The 24,671-nt window shown below is 38.9% G+C and overlaps 1 protein-coding gene and 1 non-coding gene across 13 annotated transcripts in view; one reads left to right on the forward strand and one right to left on the reverse strand.

The window, feature by feature from the left end:
- Positions 1-24,671, forward strand: part of TTC3 (tetratricopeptide repeat domain 3) — a 144,139-nt gene that overhangs the window by 28,589 nt on the left and 90,879 nt on the right. For 9 of the 12 annotated variants that reach the window (XM_007183754.2, XM_007183757.2, XM_057545599.1 and 6 more), the window contains 5 exons: positions 5,212-5,266; positions 21,041-21,203; positions 22,155-22,200; positions 23,027-23,147; positions 23,694-23,757. In XM_007183754.2, the coding sequence (XP_007183816.2) occupies positions 5,212-5,266; positions 21,041-21,203; positions 22,155-22,200; positions 23,027-23,147; positions 23,694-23,757 (449 nt within the window). Of the gene's footprint in view, positions 1-5,211; positions 5,267-7,507; positions 7,562-21,040; positions 21,204-22,154; positions 22,201-23,026; positions 23,148-23,693; positions 23,758-24,671 lie in introns of all 12 variants that reach the window. The other 3 variants (XM_057545605.1, XM_007183760.2, XM_057545603.1) reach the window with 1 other exon arrangement.
- Positions 10,253-10,325, reverse strand: TRNAG-CCC (transfer RNA glycine (anticodon CCC)). The gene has a single exon. It is a non-coding gene; the product is annotated as a tRNA-Gly (tRNA).

Below are 24,671 nucleotides of genomic sequence, written 5' to 3' on the forward strand. Positions count from 1 at the left end.
TTGTAGGCTACAGTCCAAGTTCTGATTGAATTAATTGGGCATTGGGCTTTTAGAAGCCCCCCAGGTAGTACTAATGTGCAGCCAGGTTTGAGACCCACTAGTCTAGAGAGGGCAGGGTTGAGATTAGAAGAGGAAGTAGGACTGAGCTTTGAGGGACACAAACAGTGGCCAATTAGAGAAGGATGAACCTGCACGGGAGACTTCTACGAGGTGGCCGGAGAGGTAGGAGGAAAGTAAGTGTGGGATCATGGAAGCAAGTGGAAGAGTAGCCAGCACTGCCTGTTGCTGAGAAGCCATTTGGAATTTGCATTCAGTTCTATGGATCTCTTTTAGTTTCCATAGGGAGAGCAGTCAGTGGGAAGCTTGGAACAGATGCTGGGCTGGAGTGGGTTGAGAAATGGGGGTGAGGAAATGGGGCCAGCTAGCACAGGCAGCTGTTAAAGTATTCTGGGGGAGGGGCAGTGAAGAGCAGAAGAGGGTTGCCGTTGCATTAAGATGGTTTTTGGCTGCAAATAGCAGAAGTCTCTTATTCAACTGGTTTAAATGGTGAAGAAAACTTACCTTATTCAAGAGTTCCAGAAGAAGGTGATTCTAAGGTTGTGTGTTTATGTCATCAAAGACCTAGGTTTTTTTTTTCCCAGCCCCACTGTATGACCTGGACCTCAGGCTGCCCCCTCAGGATGGCGGGATGGCTACTGTAATTCAGATACCACACTGGACATTACAGCCTCCAGCAGAAGGATGACTTGTAATCTTCAAAACTAAAACCTTAGTACATACACTGAGAAGTGTACAGTTCATAAGTGTATAGGTTGAATTTTCAGAAACCAAACAACCATAACTAGCACCCAGATCACAACCCAAGTAACCCAGAAGTCACCCTTGTTCCTCCTTCTGTCACTACCCACTTCCCCCCAGGATAACTCCTCTCCTGACTTCTGACACCATAGGTTAGTTTTGCCTGCTTTTGTGCAATATAAGCAGAATCATGTGGTATGTGCTCTTTTATGTCTGGTTTTCAGCATTGTGTTTGAGATCCATATTGTTGCATGTAGTTGTAAAGTGTTCATCTATTGCATGAATATACCACATTTTATCCATTCTCTTGTTGATGGGCATTTGGGTAGTTTCTAGTACTTGACTTAGATAGTGTCATTGTGAACACATGTCTTCATTTCTGTTAAGTATATAATAAAGGAGTGGCACTGCTGGGATAGGAGGGTGTGCTTATGTTCAGCTGTAGCACACTGAACATAAGCACACCCGTGGTTGTATCATTTTACACTCCTGCCAGCAGCATATGAGAGTTTTAGTTCCACATCCTCACTAACACTTCTTATTTTGTGTCATTTCATTTAGACATTCTGCTGGGTGTGTAGTGATACAGTGCTGTGATTTTAATTTGCATTTCCTTAAGTTGATTTAGGAGATTTAAGTTGAACATTTTTGACATGCTTATTGACCGCTCAGATATTCTCTTTTGTGACGTGCCTGTTTGAATCTTCAGTCTTTTGCTAATTTTATTTTCTTTTGAGTTGAATGTCTTATTCATTAGTAGGAGGTTTTTTTAAAAAAATTCTGGATATGAGTCATTGGTCAAATATATGTATTACAAATACCTTCTCGTACTCTGTGGCTTGCCCTTTTGCTCTTTATGTTTTCTTTTCACAAGTGGAAGTAGTAATTTTAATATAGTACAATTTATCAGTTTTTTCCTTTGTGGTAAGCACTTTCTGTGTTCTGATTATAATCTTTGTCTACTCTACAAAATGTTCTTTGTTCTTCTAAAAGCTTGATTTTTTAACTTTGGTATTTAAATCTGTTGTTCATTTGGAGTTGGCTTTTGTATTTTGTATGAGGTAGGGTTCAGGGTTCATATGAATGTCCAGTTGACCCAGCCCCATTTTTTTTCCTTCTTTTTCTTTTTTTCTTTTTTTCTGGGCCCGAGACCGCCCCCCATGCCAGGGCCAGCCTTGGTGGGGCTGCTATCCCAGGGCAAGCGAGCGGGGCTCCCACTGCATCCCTGCCTCTGAGGGACCAGGCCAGAATAGGGCCCTCCCCACACCCCGACTCCCACCCCAGGCTCCTCGGAGAGCCTGCGAGTGGGGATCAGTCCGCTTCTCACCTCTCTGCAATCCTGGCGTTACCTGCAGCTAATTCTGCTTCCCAGGATCCCCTACTCTGAGCTCCCACCACAGTGAACCCACCTCCTCAAACCTGCCCGTCCGTTGCTGCTTGGGCTGCTTTTCTGGAGCCCCCTCCCCTGGGTCTGGTCCTCTCCCGCAGTACCGCCTGTGGCCCTGAGGCTTCCAAAGCCAGCTCTGATGAGACAGCCTTCTTATTTCTCTTTCCTGCCCCGAATCCGTCAGCATTGCCCTTGGAGACCGACAGGCCTCTGCCCTCACCTCCAGCCCTCGCAGGCCCTCAGGCCCCCAACCCAGGAACCCTTCCCATCCCTGCCCCCTCCCCTCTTTACCTCTGTGGCCTCCGCTGTCACCCCTCCCCTCTGCTTGCTTGCCCCCCTTTCGGCCCCAGACCCTGTGCACTCTCTGTCCCCTCTACCTGGGACGCTCTTCCCTGGCATCACAGGGCTCCCTCTATCCCTTTATTTGAGTTGCAGCACAAATATCACCTCCTTCTAGAAGCCTGCCCTGACCCTTCTTCCTGAAAATTCACTCTCCACCTCAGTAGTCTTCATGTGGCTTAGAAATCACTTAGTTATTTGTTCCCATATTGTCTCCCCGTTAGAATGTCAGCCCCAAGAGGGCAGGGCCATGTCCAGCTTGTCCACATTGTGTCCATAACACAGTGCCCGGCATGTAGTAGATGCACAAGAAGTAAGTGGATGGATGGATGGATGGAGGAGGAGGAGGAGGAGGAGGAGGAGGAGGAGGCCTTTCTAGCTTCTCCACTTGCTCGCAGCCCCCCACCCTCTTTGTGCTGCTGCCTCTGCTCTGCCTCTGGCTTGTGTATGTGGAGGACACATTTATTCATTCATCCATTCACTCATTCTTTGAACGTATAACCAGTGAGCATCTCTACATAGCAGGCTCTGCACTAGTTGTAGGGGTTCTGAAGAGACCCCCTTCAGCTGACCCAGCCCCATTTTTTAAGAGTATGTTTTCTCCATGCACTGCAGTGTCATCTTTGTCATATAGATCAGGTGACTATGTGTAAAGATCTGTTTCTGATTTCTATATCCTATTCTGTTTGTTAGATCATCTGTCTTTAGACAGCTTTTAATTTTTATTAAAAAAAATGTATATATGGCCTTTTAGTAGGTATTGCTATTTGGTAGGATAAGTTACCTAGTTTTGTTCTCCTTTGTAATCTTTTTATTTATTTATTTTTTTGTAATCTCTTTTTAAGAGTGATAAGTTCCTTCAGGTCTGGGTCACCTGACTACCCCTAAACCTGTCAATGGAAAGGAGAGTAGGATCGGCATGATTGGTTTAATTAAACTAATTAGGAATTATCTCTGAATCTTGTAGTAGTGAGGTAGACCCTCAGGATGGATGTCTAGTAATCAGGTCGAGGAAGGCATAGCTGCTGGATAGATTACCAACAGTGTTTGCTTAGGGTTTAAGACATTTATTTTTTTATTTGCTTTTTAAAGATGAGAGAGATCTGAGCATATTAAAAGTTGATAGGAAGTTGCACAACAATGCGAATGTACTTAATACCACTGAACTTTACAGTTGAAATGGTTCAAATGGTAAATTGTATGTTACGTACATTTTACCACAATAAAAAAAATTGATGGGGTAGATTCTTGAGAAGGAATGGGTAATTTTACAGGTGAGAGAAGGGATAATTGGTATTGTAAGGATGGGTAGTTATATGGCACAAGTGGAGAAATTGGCCATATAAGGAAGAAGAAGACACTTTTATTGTGAAAGAGAAAAGGCAGGGCCAGATGTGGGTTTGTCTTTAAGTTTGGTTGTAGAAAATGGAGAGAGTTCTCTTTGATGGCTCTAGTTTACTCATTGAAATAGAAGCAGAGCTCATCTGCTGAGAGAAAGGGGAGTTGGAAGTTTGAGGAAAGGATGTAAGATTTGAAAGGATCATTTTACAAAGTTAGAGAATGATTTGATCTGAAATGATTGTTAACAATGTTGAAGGTCCCTTTGGGTTGTTGGAATCCTGAGGAGTAGCACTACCTGTGTGCTCTGCTGTGTAATTTTCTCCAGCAGTACTTGGCTCCCTAGATGTAGTCATGGAGAAAGCAGGAAGCAGGGTTGATCCAGTGTTGGGTGTTGCCATAGAGCAAGATGTAAACATAGGGACAAAGAAGTATAAACAAGTTGTATGCATGGGAATATGCAATGATGAACCAACGAATCTTAAGCTAGATAAATAAGGAAGTTAAAAAAAAAGAGAAAGTGCGTAAGTCAGTGAGTTGGGCACCCTGAGGAGATAGTAGGAACAGTTGAACAAGTACGATAGAAGGAGCTAGGTTATGGGGGAAAGAGTGGGATGCCTGAATTAGTGATTTTGGGCTTTGAACAGTTTTGAGTGGCGATAAAGTTCCCTGGGAGGGCGGTGGTGGGCGGCTGAGCTGGGGTAGAGGAGGAGGTCATTGAATGTAAGGAAGCTAGGAAACTGAGGCTAGGTGTTAGACCTTAGTGCTTGACAGTTTACAAAGCACTGTGCTTTAGCATAGTATCTGAAGACAGGAAGAACAGTTATAGCCTCATTTTACAGAGGAGAAAGTGGCCCCAGAGAGGTTAATAACTTCTTCACAGCCCCAGTGAGAATCAGTGATGGAGCTGGACTTAATCCCCATCTCATATCCCAACTTTCATGCTCTGTCCACTATAGCTTAGCCGATGTGTTGTGTGAAAGATCTGGAAGTTTTATTTTCTGAGATCAGAAGTCTTGCTGACATGCAAAAATAGTACCAAAAAAAAAACCGTACAAAGAATAACAAGAAGTTAGGCATAGGTAAGATGTAAATAGTTGTGTGCAGGAAGTACTCTGGAATATTAAAAGTAGCTGTTCCTGGGTAATTGTGATTGTGACTCTGGGTGACTTTTTCCCTTTGTTTTACTTTTCTGTATTTTCCAAATTTCCTATAATAGACATATATTACGTGGATTAAAAAACTTAAAAACTAGATTATATATGGAAAATTATAGTATAAATAGATATACAATATATAGTGCCTTTAGTTTGAATATTTTATTTATTTATTTATTTATTTTTTTTTAGAAATGCACTTGGTGATGGAAAGAGAGCTATTATTCTGAAGAACAATTGGACAAAGGTAGGTTTCTTTCTTATTTACATTGGACAAATAGTGCCATACAACTTTGTGAAAAATCTGTTTACAGAATGTAAATCTGTATGTCAAAATGCTGGATAAAATTATGCAGAGCTCAGGAATGTGGCGGGGGAATCTTCATTTCCATGATCAGAGAGGAGATGCAGCCCAGCAGTAAGGGCCACATGTGTCTGAGGAGAACAAGCAGCACCCAGGGATCGTGAGCATCCCTTAATGGTTGAGGTGACGGCATCCACAAGTTCTGGATGGATTAAGGACTGGCTGTGGAAAATGAGACTTAAAACCCAGAAGGAACCGTAGGAGACTAGCTTTATAGCCTTGAGCTGGGAAGGGATTTCTTAAATAACATACATGCACAGGTCAGTGAAGGAAAAAACTCTGATGAATTCGACTATCTCAAACTTAAAAATTTCTGTATGTCAGGACACCATGAATGAAATAATTTGGGAGGAGATAGTTTGTCATATATAGAACATATATAACTGATAGGATTTATATTCAGAATATGCAAAGAACGAAGATAAATAAGAAACCCAGTAGAAAACAGGCCAATGAAATAAACAAGCATTTCAGAGATGAGGAAACCTGAATGGGCGATAGAAAAAGGTATATTCTGTTTCCTAGTAATTAAAACTGTAAAGAGATAGAAACCTAATAGAGCCTAATAGCCTCCAAGCAGACCCATGTGTACACCCACAAGTGAAAAACAATGTGATGTTGAGTCCTTCAGATTAGCAAAAGTTAGAGACCGATAGTCCTGAGTGTCAGTAGTGTGTTTACTAACAGGAGCTCTCAGTAAACCAGTGGGGTGTGAATTTGTCACAACCAACTTGGAGAGCACTACGATGTGTGTATGCCGTAGTTGATTCCAGGGGTGTGTACCCCACAAACATTCTGGCATATGTGCACCTGGTGAGATGTACAAGATTGGTCACTGTGGTATTGTTTTAATGGCACAGAACTGCAAATACCTAAGTATTTGCAGAACTGCAAATACCTAAGTATTTAGGTATATAATAAAGCAGTGGATGAGTGTGGTTTTTTCGCTTGATCAAAGTTATCACTAGGATCTATCTGACCAGCCGCCTGTCTTTAACATCCGTTACTTCTCCGACCTCACTCCTGCTGCTCTCTCCCTTGTCCACTCTGTTGGCCCGTTGGCCTCCTCACTGTTCCTTACACATGCCAGGTCCACTCCCAGTTTGTACTTGCTCTTCCCTCTGCCTAGAATTAGAATGCCTTTCCCCAGAGCCTGAGCTAGCCCTCTTACTTCCTTTCATTGTTCACTGAAAGTTCTCTTCTCAGTGAAACCTTCCCTGACCACATTACTAAATTGCAAAACCTGCCCCTTCCTAGACATTTGCTATTTTTCTTTGCTTTACTTTTTTTTCCTCTTAGCGTTTATCATCATTGAACATATGATATATGTTGTTTAAGTTGTGTTGTTTTTTGTGTGTGCTCCAGTACATTGTGAACTCCCTGAGGACAGGTGTTTTTGGTAGGTTGGTTCACTTCTGAATCTGGACTGCCTGACGAGCTGCCTGGCACATAGCAAGCACTCATAGTCAGTATTTGTTGATTTAATGAATGAGTTGAATGAATGGGTTGAAATGAGTTAACTGGCTTACCAATATTTAGATTTTAAAGTGTTTACATATTTGTTTATAAGCCAGTGTGAATAGAATCATAGAATTTTAGAGCCCCCAAATTGTGATTCAGTTGGCCTAGGAGTGTATTAGAGTCTGGGGATTATAAAATTCTCCAGGTGGACTTCTGCCTCCAAATATTGGAGTCACTTTTAAATGCCTCAGTTATAGATGAAGAAATTGAGTCCCGGAAGGGTAAAGTGACTTTTTTGCAAGGTGTCATTGCAAGTAAAAGATAAAATTGAATTGAGAATCCAGCCCTGGCTGTGCTTCTGTTTGAAGGCAATGAGCTTGTTGCCATGTTCATCGTGAGTTGCTGTTGTACTTGAAACATAACCTCTGCTGATCATTTGGCAGGTGCTGTATAAATTAATTTACGGAACAAATGGATGATAGAGTTCATAATACTGAAACCCAGACCATGATACTGGTTTTCCAGGGATAACTTTTGCCATTTCAATCTATTATCAACTTAGAAAAAATATACTAAAACTTTCTTTTTTTGTATTTTTTTAAATGGCTTTATTTTATCCCAGTTATTAAATAATAATTCAGCAGGGTATAATATTCTTTGCAGATGTTTGAGTCTACGTTCTTTTGCCACTGTTGACAAGTCTACTATTTTTCCTTTGTAAGTAATCTTTTCTTTTCCTGGGTGTTTTAAAGATCTTCTCGCTGTCTTTAACGTTTGGCAATTTCATTGCAATGTATCTATGAGGAATTTTTTTTAAATTCATCGTAATTGGGATAGCTTGGCTTCTAAAATCCGAGGGTTCATGTCCTTCAGCATTTCTGGAAAATTTTCACCCTTAATCATTTGAATATTGCCTCCTTCCCAGTTTATTCTTTTGAAACAGCCGTTAGATATACACAATACATATGCTATCTTTCATATGTCTTAAATTCAGAACTTTCTTAATTACATTGAGGACTTTATGTAGAATGTTTATTCCTGGCTTAACTTATCAAACAAAATATTCACTCTTTTTTTTTTAAGACTTTATTTTCTTTAGAGCATTTTTAGGTTCACAGCAAAATTAAGAGGAAGGTCCAGAGATTTCCTGTAAGTTCCCTGCCCCCATGCTTGCATAGTCTCCCCCATTATCAGCATCCCCCAACAGGGCTATACATTTTTGAAAACTGATGAACCTACGTGGGCGCATCATAATCACCCAAAGTCCATAGTTTGCCTTAGGGTTCACTCCCTAAGTGTTCCGTGTTTTATGGGTTTGGATAAATGTATAATGACATGTATTCCACCATTATGGTTCATACAGAGTATTTTCACTGCCCTGACATCCTCTGATCCATCCTTCCCCCCAGACTCCTGGCAACCGTTGATCTTTTTACTGTCTCCATAGTTTTACCTTTTCCAGAATGTCCTATAGTTGAAATCATACAATGTATAGCCTTCTCAGATTGGCTTCTTTCACTTAGTAATATGCAGTTAAGGTTCCTGCATGTCTTTTCATGGCTTGATAGCTATTTCTTTTTAGCACTGAAAAATATTACATTGTCTGGATATACTACAGTTTATTTATACATTCACCTACTGAAGCACATCTTGATTGTTTCCAAGGTTTGGCAATTATGAATAAAGCTGCTATAAACAGCTATGTGCAGGTTTTTTTGTGGACATACATTTTCAACTCCTTTGGGTAAATACCAAGGAGTGCGGTTGCTGGATCATATGATAAGAATATGTTTAGTTTTTTAGGAAACGGCCAAACCTTCCAAAGTGGCTACACCATTTGCACTTCCACCAGCAATGAATGAGAGTTCTTGTTGCTCCACATCCTGCCAACATTTGGCATTGTCAGTATCCTGAATTTTGGCTGTTCTAATAGATGTGTAGTGGTATCTTATTGTTTTAATTTGCATTTCCCAGATGACATATGATGTGGAGCATCTTTTCATATGCTTATTTGCCACTGTGTATCTTTTTTTTTTTCTTTTTAAATTAAAACAAATTTTTTTGGCTGCATTGGGTCTTCGTTGCTGCGTGCAGGCTTTCTCTAGTTGTGGTGAGTGGGAGCTACACTTCGTTGTGGTGCATGGGCTTCTCCTTGCGGTGGCTTCTCTTGTTGCGGAGCCTGGCGCGCAGGTCAGTAGTTGTGGCACGCGCGGCATGTGGGATCTTCCTGGACCAGGGATCAAACCCGTGTCCCCTGCATTGGCAGGTGGATTCTTATCCACTGCGCCACCAGGGAAGTTCTGTGTATCTTCTTTGATGAGGTGTCTGTTAAGGTCTTTGGTTCATTTTTTAATTGGTTGTTTTCTTAGTGTTGAGTTTTAAAAGTTCTTGGTATATTTTGGATAACAGTCCTTTATCAGGTGTATTTTTTGCAAATATTTTCTCCTGGACTGGGGCTTGCCTTCTCATTTTCTTGACATTTCTTTCACAAAGCATAAGTTTTAATTTTAATTAAGTCCAGCTTATCAATGATTTCTTTCATGGATCATGCCTTTCGTGTATCTAAAAAGTCATCACCATACCCAAGATCATCTAGGTTTTCCTCTGTGCTATCCTCTAGGAGTTTTAGGTCTATGATCTATTTTGAGTTAATTTTTGTCAAGGGCTTTAGGTCTGGATTCATTTTTTAAATTAATTAATTAATTTTTATTTTTGGCTGCGTTGGGTCTTCATTGTGGCATGCGGGCTCTTCATTGCAGCGTGTGGGCTTCTCTCTAGTTGTGGCCTGTGGATTTTCTCTCTCTAGTTGAGGCACGCAAGCTCAGTAGTTGCGGCATGCGGGCTTAGTTGCCCCGCGGCATGTGGGGTCTTAGTTCCTCAACCAGGGATCGAACCCGCGTCCCCTGCATTGGAAGGCGGATTCCTTACCACTGGACCACCAAGGAAGTCCCTGGATTCATTTTTTTGCATGTAGATGTCCAGTTCCAGTATCATTTGTTGAAAAGACTGTCTTTGCTCCATTGTATGGACTTTGTCCTCTGTCAAAGATCAGTTGACTATATTTATGCGGGTTCACTCATTTTTTTAAATTGGGATTTTTTTTGATGGTTGCAAAAGTATTTGTGTAGATGAAAAACACAACTCTTAGTAAGTATTCAGAAAATTTGGTAACTATATATTGAGGTCATTTATCATTTTATTTTACCAGAAAGGAATGCTCATTGAAGGATATTTTAAACTTCAAAAACAAAAGTAGACTGTGCAAGGTGCATTCTTTACTTTTATTTATTTTTTATTTTTTAATTTTTAAATAGATATTTTAAAATAAATAAATAAATTAATTAATTTGCTTGCGTCGGGTCTTAGTTGTGGCACATGGGATCTTTAGTTGTGGCATGTGGGATCTAGTTCCCTGACCAGGGATCTAACCTGGGCCCCCTGCATTGGGAGTGCAGAGTCTTAACCACTGGACCACCAGGGAATTCCCCATTCTTTTATGAGTTCTTTTATGAATCTGAGTCTATTGAGTCATTCCTCTAGGATATAAGCCTGTATAGGAAGGTACTCTGTAGATTTCTGTGTGAGGGTGGACCATTTTTTCTTCCTTCTTTCCAGGTAGAGCAGACTGGTACAGTGTCAGCTGTCGTAGACATACTTTACTTTTTAAAATGATTTATTTATTTATTTTTTATTTTTTAAAAAAATCTTTATTTTCCTTAAAGATTTAGTGCGAATTATAGCATTGTTTTACATTTTTCGAACCTCTTTTATGTCTGGCTTAATAGAGACAGATGGATTCTCCTATCTGCTTCTGCATTCAGTCTGTTGGGATGTCACATGTTATTGGAGCCTCTGGAAAACTCCACTGTACGCTTATGAGAATAAAGAGGATATATAACATGTTAGTATTGTTACGAAAGTTTTTTGTCATGGATTCTCTGAAAGGGCCTCAGGGCTCCCCAAAGGCCTCCAGACTATATACTTTTTTTTTTTTTTTTTTTTTCACACACACACACTGTATTTTATTTTTACAAGAGATAAATAGACTGACACCAAGCATTGTACATGGATGACCACAACAAAAGCAACAATGATTGCAATTACCAAACATGAAACACACTCATACTATGTCATAATATTGACATTCAGTCCAGTAATCCTCCACTGTAACAGCTCCTTTACTTTGCAGTGAAAATTGATTTGTATATTTTTTGCCTCTGAGTCCTTGTGGGATTTTTTTTTTTTTTAAATTCAGACAGAAAGTCACAAAAATTATACTCATCCTCATCAGTTCACTCAGTCCCATGTAATTAATTTTTTTTTTTCATCTTGATCTTTTGTTAGCACTTTTATGAGTTCATCAGTTTTTCATTAGAGTTCTGAAAATGCTTATTCATTCAGTTCAGCAGTACAGTTACCAGAAACCTGTACTTGTCAGAGTCTTTTCCATGAATTTCTTGAAGATGAAACCCTTTTATAGGAACATATTTGCAAAATCATCAGAGTACACCCAGAACTGTCTGTAAATGACAAAAGACTTAAAAATGACCACGGTTAAAGATTTGATGAAAGTTCATAATAATGCAGTTGACAAGAAAATTAGTTATTTCTGAGATACACATTTTAAAGTAATAACTAGGATTATTACTTATAACATTATACCAGAACATATAAGATTTTTAGAAATTTCATGTAATGTCTGAAACATTTATATTAACATATTTCCATACATATTTCCATACAAATACAAATATAAGATTTTTAGAAATTTCATGTAATGTCTGAAACATTTATATTAACATATTTCCATATAAATAACCCAATGAAAGTTTAGTATTAGTTGTTTTGTTTGTTTTTTTATACTGCAGGTTCTTATTAGGCATCAATTTTATACACATCAGTGTATACATGTCAATCCCAATCGCCCAATTCAGCACACCACCATCCCCACCTCACCACAGTTTTCCCCCCTTGGTGTCCATATGTCCATTCTCTACATCTGTGTCTCAACTTCTGCCCTGCAAACTGGCTCATCTGTACCATTTTTCTAGGTTCCACATACATGCATTAATATACGATATTTGTTTTTCTCTTTCTGACTTACTTCACTCTGTATGACAGTCTCTAGATCCATCCACGTCTCAACAAATGACTCAATTTCGTTCCTTTTTATGGCTGAGTAATATTCCATTGTATATATGTACCACAACTTCTTTATCCATTCGTCTGTTGATGGGCATTTAGGTTGCTTCCATGACCTGGCTATTGTAAATAGTGCTGCAATGAACATTCGGGTGCATGTGTCTTTTTGAATTATGGTTTTCTCTGGGTATATGCCCAGTAGTGGGATTGCTGGGTCATATGGTAATTCTATTTTTAGTTTTTTAAGGAACCTCCATATTGTTCTCCATAGTGGCTGTATCAATTTACATTCCCACCAACAGTGCAAGAGGGTTCCCTTTTCTCCACACCCTCTCCAGCATTTGTTGTTTGTAGATTTTCTGATGATGCCCATTCTAACAGGAGTGAGGTGATACCTCATTGTAGTTTTGATTTGCATTTCTCTAATAATTAGTGATGTTGAGCATCTTTTCATGTGCTTCGTGGCCGTCTGTATGTCTTCTTTGGAGAAATGTCTATTTAGGTCTTCTGCCCATTTTTGGATTGGGGTGTTTGTTTCTTTGATATTGAGCTGAATGAGCTGTTTATATATTTTGGAGATTAATCCTTTGTCCGTTGATTCATTTGCAAATATTTTCTCCCATTCTGAGGGTTGTCTTTTCGTCTTGTTTATGGTTTCCTTTGCTGTGCAAAAGCTTTGAAGTTTCATTAGGTCCCACTTGTTTATTTTTGTTTTTATTTCCATTACTCTAGGAGGTGGATCAAAAAAGATCCTGCTGTGATTTATGTCAAAGAGTGTTCTTCCTATGTTTTCCTCTAAGAGTTTTATAGTGTCCAGTCTTATATTTAGGTCTCTAATCCATTTTGAGTTTATTTTTGTGTATGGTGTTAGGGAGTATTCTAATTTCATTCTTTTACATGTAGCTGTCCAGTTTTCCCAGCACCACTTATTGAAGAGACTGTCTTTTCTCCATTGTATATCTTTGCCTCCTTTGTCATAGATTAGTTGACCATAGGTGCGTGGGTTAATCTCTGGGCTTTCTATCTTGTTCCATTGATCTATGTTTCTGTTTTTGTGCCAGTACCATATTGTCTTGATTACTGTAGCTTTGTAGTATAGTCTGAAGTCAGGGAGTCTGATTACTCCAGCTCCATTTTTTTGCCTCAAGACTGCTTTGGCTATTCGGGGTCTTTTGTGTCCCCATACAAATTTTAAGATGATTTGTTCTAGCTCCGTAAAAAATGCCATTGGTAATTTGATAGGGATTGCATTGAATCTGTAGATTGCTTTGGGTAGTATACTCATTTTCACAATGTTGATTCTTCCAATCCAAGAACATGGTATATCTCTCCATCTGTTGGTATCTTTAATTTCTTTCATCAGTGTCTTATAGTTTTCTGCATACAGGTCTTTTGTCTTCCTAGGTAGGTTTATTCCTAGGTATTTTATTCTTTTTGTTGCAATGGTAAATGGGAGTGTTTCCATAATTTCTCTTTCAGATTTTTCATCATTAGTGTATAGGAATGCAAGAGATTTCTGTGAATTAATGTTGTATCCTGCAACTTTACCATATTCATTAATTAGCTCTAGCAGTTTTCTGGTGGCAGTTTTAGGATTCTCTATGTATAGTATCATGTCATCCGCAAACAGTGACAGTTTACTTCTTCTTTTCCAATTTGTATTCCTTTTATTTCTTTTTCTTCTCTGATTGCCGTGGCTAGGACTTCCAGAACTATGTTGAATAATAGTGGTGAGAGTGGACATCCTTGTCTCGTTCCTGATCTTAGAGGAAATGCTTTCAGTTTTTCACCATTGAGAATGATGTTTGCTGTGGGTTTGTCATATATGGCCTTTATTATGTTGAGGTAGGTTCCCTCTATGCCCACTTTCTGGAGAGTTTTTATCAGAAATGGGTGTTGAATTTTGTCAAAAGCTTTTTCTGCATCTATTGAGATGATCATACGGTTTTTATTCTTCAATTTGTTAATATGGTGTATCACATTGATTGATTTGCGTATATTGAAGAATCCTTGCATCCCTGGGATAAATCCCACTTGATCGTGGTGTATGATCCTTTTAATGTGTTGTTGGATTCTGTTTGCTAGTATTTTGTTGAGGATTTTTGCATCTATATTCATCAGTGATATTGGTCTGTAATTTTCTTTTTTTGTAGTGTCTTTGTCTGGTTTTGGTATCAGGGTGATGGTGGCCTCATAGAATGAGTTTGGGAGTGTTCCTTCCTCTGCAATTTTTTGGAAGAGTTTGAGAAGAATGGGTGTTAGCTCTTCTCTAAATGTTTGATAGAATTCACCTGTGAAGCCATCTGGTCCTGGACTTCTGTTTGTTGGAAGATTTTTAATCACAGTTTCAATTTCATTACTTGTGATTGGTCTGTTCATATTTTCTGTTTCTTCCTGATTCAGTCTTGGAAGGTTATACCTTTCTAAGAATTTGTCCATTTCTTTCAGGTTGCCCATTTTATTGGCATAAAGTTGCTTGTAGTAGTCTCTTAGGATGCTTTGTATTTCTGCGGTGCCTGTTGTAACTTCTCCTTTTTCATTTCTGATTTTATTGATTTGAGTCCTCTCCCTCTTTTTCTTGATGAGTCTGGCTAATGGCTTATCAATTTTGTTTATCTTCTCAAAGAACCAGCTTTTAGTTTTATTGATCTTTGCTATTGTTTTCTTTGTTTCTATTTCATTTATTTCTGCTCTGATCTTTATGATTTCTTTCCTTCTGCTAACTTTGGGTTTTGTTTGTTCTTCTTTCTCTAGTTTCTTTAGGTGTAAGGTTAGATTGTTTACTTGAGATTTTTCTTGTTTCTTTAGGTAGGCTTGTATAGCTATAAACTTCCCTCTTAGAACCGCTTTTGCTGCATCCCATAGGTTTTGGTTCGTCGTGTTTTCATTGTCATTTGCCTCTAGGTATTTTTTTATTTCCTCTTTGATTTCTTCAGTGATCTCTTGGTTATTTAGTAACGTATTGTTTAGCCTCCATGTGTTTGTCTTTTTTACGTTTTTTTCCCTGTAATTCATTTCTAATCTCATAGCGTTGTGGTCAGAAAAGATGCTTGATATGATTTCAATTTTATTAAATTTACTGAGGCTTGATTTGTGACCCAAGATGTGATCTATCCTGGAGAATGTTCCGTGCGCACTTGAGAAGAACGTGTAATCTGCTCTTTTTGGATGGAATGTCCTATATATATCAATTAAATCTATCTGGTCTATTGTGTCATTTAAAGCTTCTGTTTCCTTATTTATTTTCATTTTGGATGATCTGTCCATTGGTGTAAGTGAGGTGTTAAAGTCCCCCACTATTATTGTGTTACTGTCGATTTCCTCTTTTAGAGCTGTTAGCAGTTGCCTTATGTATTGAGGTGCTCCTATGTTGGGTGCATATATATTTATAATTGTTATATCTTCTTGGATTGATCCCTTGATCATTATGTAGTGTCCTTCCTTGTCTCTTGTAACATTCTTTATTTTAAAGTCTATTTTATCTGATGAGTATTGCTACTCCAGCTTTCTTCTGATTTCCATTTGCATGGAATATCTTTTTCCATCCCCACTTTCAGTCTGTATGTGTCCCTAGGTCTGAAGTGGGTCTCTTGTAGACAGCATGTAATATGGGTCTTGTTTTTGTATCCATTCAGCAAGCCTGTGTCTTTTGGTTGGAGCATTTAATCCATTGATGTTAAAGGTAATTCTCGATATGTATGTTCCTATTACCATTTTCTTAATTGTTATGGGTTTGTTTTTGTAGGTCCTTTTCTTCTCTTGTGTTTCCCATTTAGAGAAGTTCCTTTAGCATTTGTTGTAGAGCTGTTTTGGTGGATTCTTTTAGATTTTGCTTGTCTGTAAAGCTTTTGATTTCTCCATCGAATCTGAATGAGATCCTTGCCGGGTAGAGTAATCTTGGTTGTAGGTTCTTCCCTTTCATCACTTTAAGTATGTCATGCCACTCCCTTCTGGCTTGCAGAGTTTCTGCTGAGAAATCAGCTGTTAACCTTATGGGAGTTCCCTTGTATGTTATTTGTCGTTTTTCCCTTGCTGCTTTCAATAATTTTTCTTTGTCTTTAATTTTTGCCACTTTGATTACTATGTGTCTCGGTGTGTTTCTCCTTGGGTTTATTCTGTATGGGACTCTCTGCGCTTCCTGGACTTGGGTGGCTATTTCCTTTCCCATGTTAGGGAAGTTTTCGACTATAATCTCTTCAAATATTTTCTCTGGTCCTTTCTCTCTCTCTCCTCCTTCTGGGACCCCTATAATGCGAATGTTGTTGCGTTTAATGTTGTCCCAGAGGTCTCTTAGGCTGTCTTCATTTCTTTTCATTCTTTTTTCTTTAGTCTGTTCCGCAGCAGTGAATTCCACCATTCTGTCTTCCAGGTCACTTATCCGTTCTTCTGCCTCAGTTATTCTGCTATTGATTCCTTCTAGTGTAGTTTTCATTTCAGTTATTGTATTGGTCATCTCTGTTTGTTTGTTCTTTAATTCTTCTAGGTCTTTGTTAATCATTTCTTGCATCTTCTCAATCTTTGCCTCCATTCTTATTCCGAGGTCCTGGATCATCTTCACTATCATTATTCTGAATTCTTTCTCTGGAAGGTTGCCTATCTCCTTCATTTAGTTGTTTTTCTGGGGTTTTTTCTTGTTCCTTCATCTGGTACATAGCCCTCTGCCTTTTCATCTTCTCTATCTTTCTGTAACTGTGGTTTTTGGTCCACAGGCTGCAGGATTGTAGTTTTTCTTGCTTCTGTTGTCTGCCCTCTGGTGGTTGAGGCTATCTAAGAGGCTTGATGGGAGCCTCTGGTGGTGGGTAGAGCTGACTGTTGCTGTGGCAGTCAGAGCTCAGTAAAACCTTAATCCACTTGACTGTTGATGGGTGGGGCTGGGTTCCCTCCCTGTTGGTTGTTTTGCCTGAGGCAACCCAACACTGGAGCCTACCCGTGCTCTTTGGTGGGGTTAATGGCAGACTCTGGGAGGGCTCACGCCAAGGAGAACTTCCCAGAACCTCTGCTGCCGGTGTCCTTATCCCCATGGTGAAACAGAGCCACCACTCGCCTCTGCAGAAGACCCCCCAACACCAGCAGGTAGGTCTGGTTCAGTCTCCCCCAGGGTCACTGCTCCTTCCCCTGGGTCCCGATGCACACATTACTTTGTGTGTGCCCTCCAAGAGTGGGGTCTCTGTTTCCCCCAGTCCTGTCAAAGTCCTGCAATCAATTCCCACTAGGCTTCAAAGTCTGATTCTCTAGGAATTCCTCCTCCCGTTGCCGGACCCCCAGGTTGGGAAGCCTGACGTGGGGCTCAGAACCTTCACTCCAGTGGGTGGACTTCTGTGGTATAAGTGTTCGCCAGTCTGTGAGTCACCCACCCAGCAGTTATGGGATTTGATTTTACTCTGATTGCGCCCCTCCTACCGTCTCACTGTGGCTTCTCCTCTGTCCTTGGACGTGGGGTATCCTCCTTGGTGAAGTCCAGGGTCTTCCTGTCAATGATTGTCCAGCAGCAAGTTGTGATTCTGGTGCTCTCGCAAGAGGGAGTGAGAGCACGTCCTTCTACTCCGCCATCTTGGTTAATCCCCCCTAAAATGATTTATTTTTAATTTTCATTATTTTTTTTATTGAGGTATACTGATTTACAATATTATGTAAGTCTTATACGTACTTTTAGGCTTAAGAGAGGGTGAGTCGTATCCCAAAGAGTGAGAATTTTTACAGTATAGTCAACAGATAATTGTTGACATTTCCAAGTGCATTATCTTTTGATGTTATACAGGATACAAACCAGTAGCCTCACAAATGTCCTCAAGAACTTTTTAATATTGAGGAGTGTATTAGAATCCTTTTGTTTGGGAGTGACAAAACCTAACTCATAAGTAGAAGAGGGAATTTATTGGTTCGTGTAATTGAAAAGTCAAGGGGGTCAGCTTCAGGCATGGTCGGATCCAGATCTGTACACATTTTTCTGTCAGTTTCTCAGTGGTGCTTGCCTGTTAGCATCGTTTTTAATCTTTTTTCTCTTTTTGCTCTGTCTGTTTCATTTCACCTAGATTCTATTGCTCTGTCCTCACGTTGACTGGTCTTTTTCTTCTGCTATGTCTAATCTGCCTTTATTTCCATCCAATTTATTTTTCATCTAAATGCTATAGCAGTCACCTCTAGAATTTCAGTTTGAGTATTTCTTACATATTTCATGTCTTTTCTTAATATGTTCAGTTTTTCCCTTAGCTTCTCGAACATATGAAATATATTTATAACTGTTTTAATGTCCTTGTCTACTAATTCTATCATCTGTGTCATTTCTGGATTGTTTTCAATTGATTGATTTTTTTTCTCTTCATTATAGATCACATTTTCCCGTCTTTGCATACCTAGTAGTTTTTGATTGGATGCCAGAGATTGTGAATTTTACCTTGTTTGGTACTAATATTTTTGTATTTCTGTAAATACTTTTGAGTTTTGTTTTGGGGTGCATTAAAGTTACTTGGAAACAGATTCTTTGGAGTGTTGTTTTAAGCTCTGTTGGGTGATAATCATAGTGGTATTTGGTCTAGGGTTAATTTTTTCTGCACAACTGAGGCAAAACTCTTTTGAGTACTCTACTTAATACTCCATGAATTACGATGTTTTCCGCATTGGTCAGTGGGAACAGGAGTTATTCCTTGCCCTGTGTCAGTGCTGACTACTGTTCCCTTTTAGTCTTTCAAGTGGTTCTTTCCCTGGCTTGGGTAATTGCCCCGCATGCATGTACTGATTGATACTCAGCTGAAGACTCAAGGGAGACCCTCTGAAGATCTCTGGAGTTCTCTGTCCAGCTGTCTCCTCTCTGGTCCTCTGCCCTGTGAACTTGAGCTGCCTTGGCTTTCCTGGACTCCTGGCTCTGTCTTCACTGAGACTGTGGTCTCTCCCTGGGTTCTTTCTCCCTGTGCTATGGCTTAGAATCTCTCCTTAAGTAAGCTGGAGCAATCATAGGGCTTTCTGTGTTTCTTATCTCTCAGGGATCACTCTCTTTTGTTGCCTGATATCCAGTGTCTTGCAAACCTTGGTTTCATGTATTTTGTCCTCATTTGTTTTAAGCAAGAGGGTATATCCAATCCCTGTTACTCCGTCTTGACCACAAGTGGTAATTAGAGCATAGGCTCTCTTGGCTTCATTTTGAAAAAGTGATATCCTAATAACTGATATCCTAGTAACTGTTTATTCTAGTGGAGAGAGAGCCTCTGTTAGTATTTATGTAGTATGACTGTGGAATGCCTCAGACTGATCCTGGTTGAGCCATGTGCCCACCTGTGGATCAATTACTGTGACTTGGGAAGTGGTGCATTTGGATTGGCCAGTCTCCTGGGTCACAGCTATGCTTCTACCCTGCCAGCCATTGTTGAGCTGGGGGCACTAGTGGGGGCATTACTGTGTGGAGTAGGGACATGATGGCCCACAGGAGGAGGGGATGCTAGTCAGATGAACTGTATATGTGATAGAGAATGAGATAATGTCAGAGAAGAGCAAAACTTCCTTTGTAATTGGGTTCAAGAAACTTTCTGAGATACCTTTAATTTAAGCTTCATTCAGACAACTTCAGCAGAGAGATCTGAATAAACTCCTTTCTCAACTGATAGAAGTTACACTGGGTTTTACAGAGTTTAGGGAAAAGGACCCAGTAAAAGATGAGAAAGGTGAGTGGAAAAGAGAAAGAAATGAAGCGTTTTCTACAAATTTAGCAGGTAAGGTTTATAATCTCTCATAATTTCCTATGCTGTGATTTTTTTTTAATGCAGTTATTTAAACTTTGAATTTGATATATGCTTAGTGGATAGAATTTTGGTCTTGTAGCGTATCTGTGAGAACTCTTTATCTTATGCCTTTGGAGGAAAAGCAGTGTTTAACCAAATGCAATCTGAATTGGGATCTTTGATCTGAGCCTAAAGAGCCTGGCTAAGAAATGCCCTGGAACAGGTTGGGTTGGTGCACCAGAGTAGGATTATATACGCTCTAAACCTGCATAAACAGAGGTCCTTTGGTTGTTTCTGGCTTCTTTTAGTGAAAGTCGCATCTTTCTTAAAAGGACCACTTATTTCTGATTTCATATTTTCTCGTAGAATCAGAATGTTCTCTGTAAAATGTGTAGTAAAGAGGAAAGAGCTCTGGACCTGGAGTCCTAAGATACAAGTTCTTTGGTTTGGCTCTAAATAAATGTGGCATTAGGCCAGTTTCTAGCCTCTCTCACTTGTAAATCACTTCTTAAATGGAGATACTGTGCCTAAAATGGGAGTTTGGTTTGGGAGTAGCTACAAGAGGGGTTGGCTGAGTTAGCCCCAGGTTTGGTAATATTAGCTTTCTAGATTAAAATGTTCATGCTTGATATAGAAGATTTCCCAGAACGCATAAATGGGACCAGCCAGGACTATGGTTCTGTAGCAATAAAACAAACAACCTGGTCATTGGAATTAAGAGTAAATCAGTGGTTTTTGGATCTTTTCTTAAAGCCAAGAACTCTATACTTAGAGGTAAAATAATTAAAAGCTGATTAAGAAAGATGGAATTAATAGATGCACCCCTTATCTGTGCCCATGCTCTTCAGCAGGGTTGGAAAACTACTGCAGAGGCTGATTGTTCCTCCCAGCTCTAACTCTTTTGACTTCAGAAGTGTAGGGAGTGTAATGACTTAGAGACTATTACTGCCTAAAAGTATTTTGAAAAAAATTAAGTTTTTTATAATGCATCATTTTTATACTTAATTTGGCATAAAAATAGTGTATTTCTTTCTTACGTACAGTAAAGGTTGAATTATTTTCTTTGTGGGGGGTACAAAAATCTCTTAAGCAGAAACACTGATCTCTAGTCAGTTGTTAAAAATTATTATGAATACTATTCGTAGCTTTTCATTTAACTCATTTAGGTGACTTTATTTCCTGAGAGGTATTAACATTTTTGTTTATTTTTTTTTATTGATAGGATCCTAATCTAACATTTTAAGTAACTAATCAGTTTTCAAGCAAAATATTTTTTCCTTATCTATTTTCTTTAACTTGAGCATATTTTTGAGAAAAAATTGAATTTATCTTTTTGGAACAGGGTCATTATCGTTATTGTGCTGCTCTTTCTATGCTGGGGGAATATGACTGGGCCCTGCAAGCAAACATAAAAGCTCAAAAACTCTGTAAAAATGACCCTGAGGGAATCAAGGATCTAATTCAGCAGCATGTAAAGTTACAAAAACAAATAGAAGACCTGCAAGGTATTTCACCTAAGATTCTTTTGGTTACAGTCGAATTCCCTTTAAAACTTTTGAAGGTGGGTTTCTTGGATTAATGGAGGACCATAAATCAATTCTCAGATGATTTGTACTTCCTTTATGTTATTTCGGTTAACTCAGTTAAGTTTTTCATTTCTATTCATGTAGAATTTTGTTAGTATTGTATTCCAATAGGTAATAATAAATGATTTGTACTTTTTATTTGAAACAGCAACAAATTATTATTTATTCTTCCGTAGAAAAATACACTTTCTTGAAATTTTGAATGAAGTAAAGCCTTTTGAAACAAAGTTTAAGATTTTTTTCTCCATTATTATACTTATTTCCTAAAGAAAAGGCCCTTCAATAGAGTTGTTTGATGTTTTTGCACCAAGTTTGTGGCTAATTCTGTAGCATGCTGAATGTATATATATACATAGGTACATCATAAATTAGTGTGCAGGCTAGGAATTCCAGATTTTCATTTTACCCTTGTTTTCTCTCCTAAGTCGTTTTGCGTTCACAGTACCTGAATGCTTTCATTCTGTGCTTTCAGCATATAGATCTTTCCTGTTATTTCTTCTTTGGGTAGTTAGTGTCTTATGAAGCTGAGCTGAGCAGTCCTATTTCACTAGCAGATGTTGTCATCCAACAGAACATGATTATAAGATTGTGAGCTCCTTGAAGACAGGTACTGTCTCTGATGGAGATTTATATATTGCTGCATCTAGTCAATGATCACATAAAATGAGATGTCAGATAAGGTTTGTGTAACATTTTGTTGACATCATTCTAAAACTAAAAACATCCAGAAGTGTAAAATTGTTTAGGTTTATTTTTCAGTTCCCTAAATTTGATATTCTTACTGTCAGCTTAAAAGAAATGTGAAAATCTTTTAAAATATGTGTTGCCAATCCACTGATTACTACGTGTGTGTGTGATTCATTTTTGTAGGTCGAACACCAACTAGGAATCCAATTAAAGCCTTCTATGAAAGCAGGTGAGTTAATATCAGATCAGTAGCTGTTACTTGGAATGGTTTTGCTCTGAGTTTAAGAATTGCTTTTTGATGCTTTAGTAGATAATAGCCACCACAACAAAGTTGGAGATGGAAGGATGAGAAAGGTTTTTAAAGTGTTTGTAAGATCAGGCGACCTGTGATTGGCCTGATTTGTTTTGCTTACTGTTTGGCTGAACTCTTTGCATATGTGTATATCGGAGAGCCGTAGCCTAAGCCTATGGGAGAAGAGGCGTGAAATGTTAACTGGACGTTACTGCGCTTGAGTGGCATCAGTTTAGCCACGAGGCTCCTGGCAGCAGAGAGCGGGGCTCAGTCTGTGCCTTTTACCCCTCACCTCTGTCCTGGAAACATCTGCTTCCAGCCTCCTGATGTCTTTCCAAAGGCCGAGACACTTCTGTTAGAAATAGGCAGCAGATGGACTTGAGTGTGCTCATAAGAAAACAAATAGCAGCCAGGATTCTACGTTTTTCACTTGGCACTTAAAATAGATTAAGCTTTTCCCACATGCTTAAATGCCTAAGATATTGAAGCTGTTAAATTTATAGCAGGGAGACTTAACTTATTTTAAAATTAGAAACCAGAATACATTTCTTGAACTGTTCTTAATCTATTTGGAGTTTTTAATACCAAAATTTAAAGTAATATTTATGTATGAAACCCAATCTCACAGGTAGAGATTCTTTTTGAAACAGTATTACCTTGCTTTCAAGGTAAAAAGGCTTTACTTGCTGAAACCTCTTTGTTTGAAGGATAATTTTTTAAAAATAATTTTTTAAAAATGATTATTTCTTTTATTACCACTCAGGGCCTACATACCTAGTTTATCAGCACCTGCATTTAGTACTTCACTTAACTTTGTGGAGACTGAAAAAAATTCCAGAAAAACTAACCACGAAATGGCAAACGGTGGTAATCAGAATCCAAAGGTAAGCTCAGTTAAAAACTAAAATTAGAATTATTTCAAGTATAGGTAGTCTTATATTTTTACAATAATATTTTTGTGATAATGGAAACCAGTACGCACCTCTAAGCCTATAGCCTGGCTCTGTGATCAGTGTCCCAGATGACCTGTGTCTGAGTTTTCCTGAACTGTAGTGCACTCAGAGCTCAGCAGGTATCACCAAGTTCACATTTATATTTCTTTCCAGGGTTTGAGGGGAAAAAAGGGAATTGGTGTTTTCGGGTTAGATATGTAGTACGCATTGAAGGGAACTTTCCCAACCTGCTGTAAAGTCCTTCTGTTGTTAATAATGAAAGTCTCAAAGAAGCTGTATTCAGTTAGGGAGAAGAGAATAAGGAAAGATGTGATAGTATTAATTGTTCAGTAGTTATCAGTTTGTTTATTCATTTGGTAAAGCTGAGTATTCTAGGCACTGGGATAAATTCTTTGCTACTCAGTTTTATTATTTAGCTATTGAATTGTTCATGGCTCTATTTTTTTGAAAGTGTCACTAATTTTATTTTCATGGTAGGTGGCAGATGAAGCTTTGAAGGTAGATGATTGTGACTGTCATCCTGAATTTCTACCACCATCAAGTGAGTCTTTTTCCCATATGTAAATTGTTGCTGAATTAGCGTAGTGTTGCCTCAACTTCCATGCCCTAAAATTCTCACAAGCCTCACTTATATTTGCTGTTGTTCTCCTTTTACTTTACAATGCTTCTGTGTTGAGAAAACATTGAATGTTTATTTGAAATCAACGCTCAGTCTTTTCATATTGTTTAATAAATTTAATTTTGGAAAACCAAATAAAGGAATGGAGAAGAAAAATGGCGCTCTTCTTAGTCTGCTACCTAATTTCCACTAGGCCAGTGTTTCTCAACTTTTATTTCATTATCTACCCCCTGCTCCCAGAGCCTTTTTAGACACTTTTTTCCCCTAATTACCCTCCCCTCGTGAAACTTTAATATCACGGATACTGTTTATCTGTTTATGTACTGTATGTACATGTGTGCTTTATATATAAAAATGGATTTTTTTCATCTTCCAATAACCAGTTACGACTCTCTTGGGGCTGATGTCACCCCTGTTGAGAATGGATGCTTTAGCCTAATACTAGTTTATTTAAATTGTATGTGCTTAGTGCATATGTTTATTTATGCATCTAGAAAATACGCAGACACACAGCCAGACCTTGTCTACTTGGCATCTTTGGGAAATGAAGGGTTCCAGAGAACTGGATACTCATGCCTCGTTTATTTCTCAGTCTCCGTTTATACTCCCAGCTTTTTTTTTTTTTTTTTTTTATTAATTAATTAATTAATTAATTCTTGGCTGTGTTGGGTCTTTGTTTCTGTGCGAGGGCTTTCTCCAGTTGTGGCAAGCGGGGGCTTCTCTTCATCGCGGTGCGCGGGCCTCTCACTATTGTGGCCTCTCTTGTCGCGGAGCACAGGCTCCAGACGCGCAGGCTCAGTAGCTGTGGCTCACGGGCCCAGTCACTCTGTGGCATG

This window comes from Balaenoptera acutorostrata, chromosome 4, assembly GCF_949987535.1.
Source record: "Balaenoptera acutorostrata chromosome 4, mBalAcu1.1, whole genome shotgun sequence".
NCBI lineage: Eukaryota > Metazoa > Chordata > Mammalia > Artiodactyla > Balaenopteridae > Balaenoptera > Balaenoptera acutorostrata.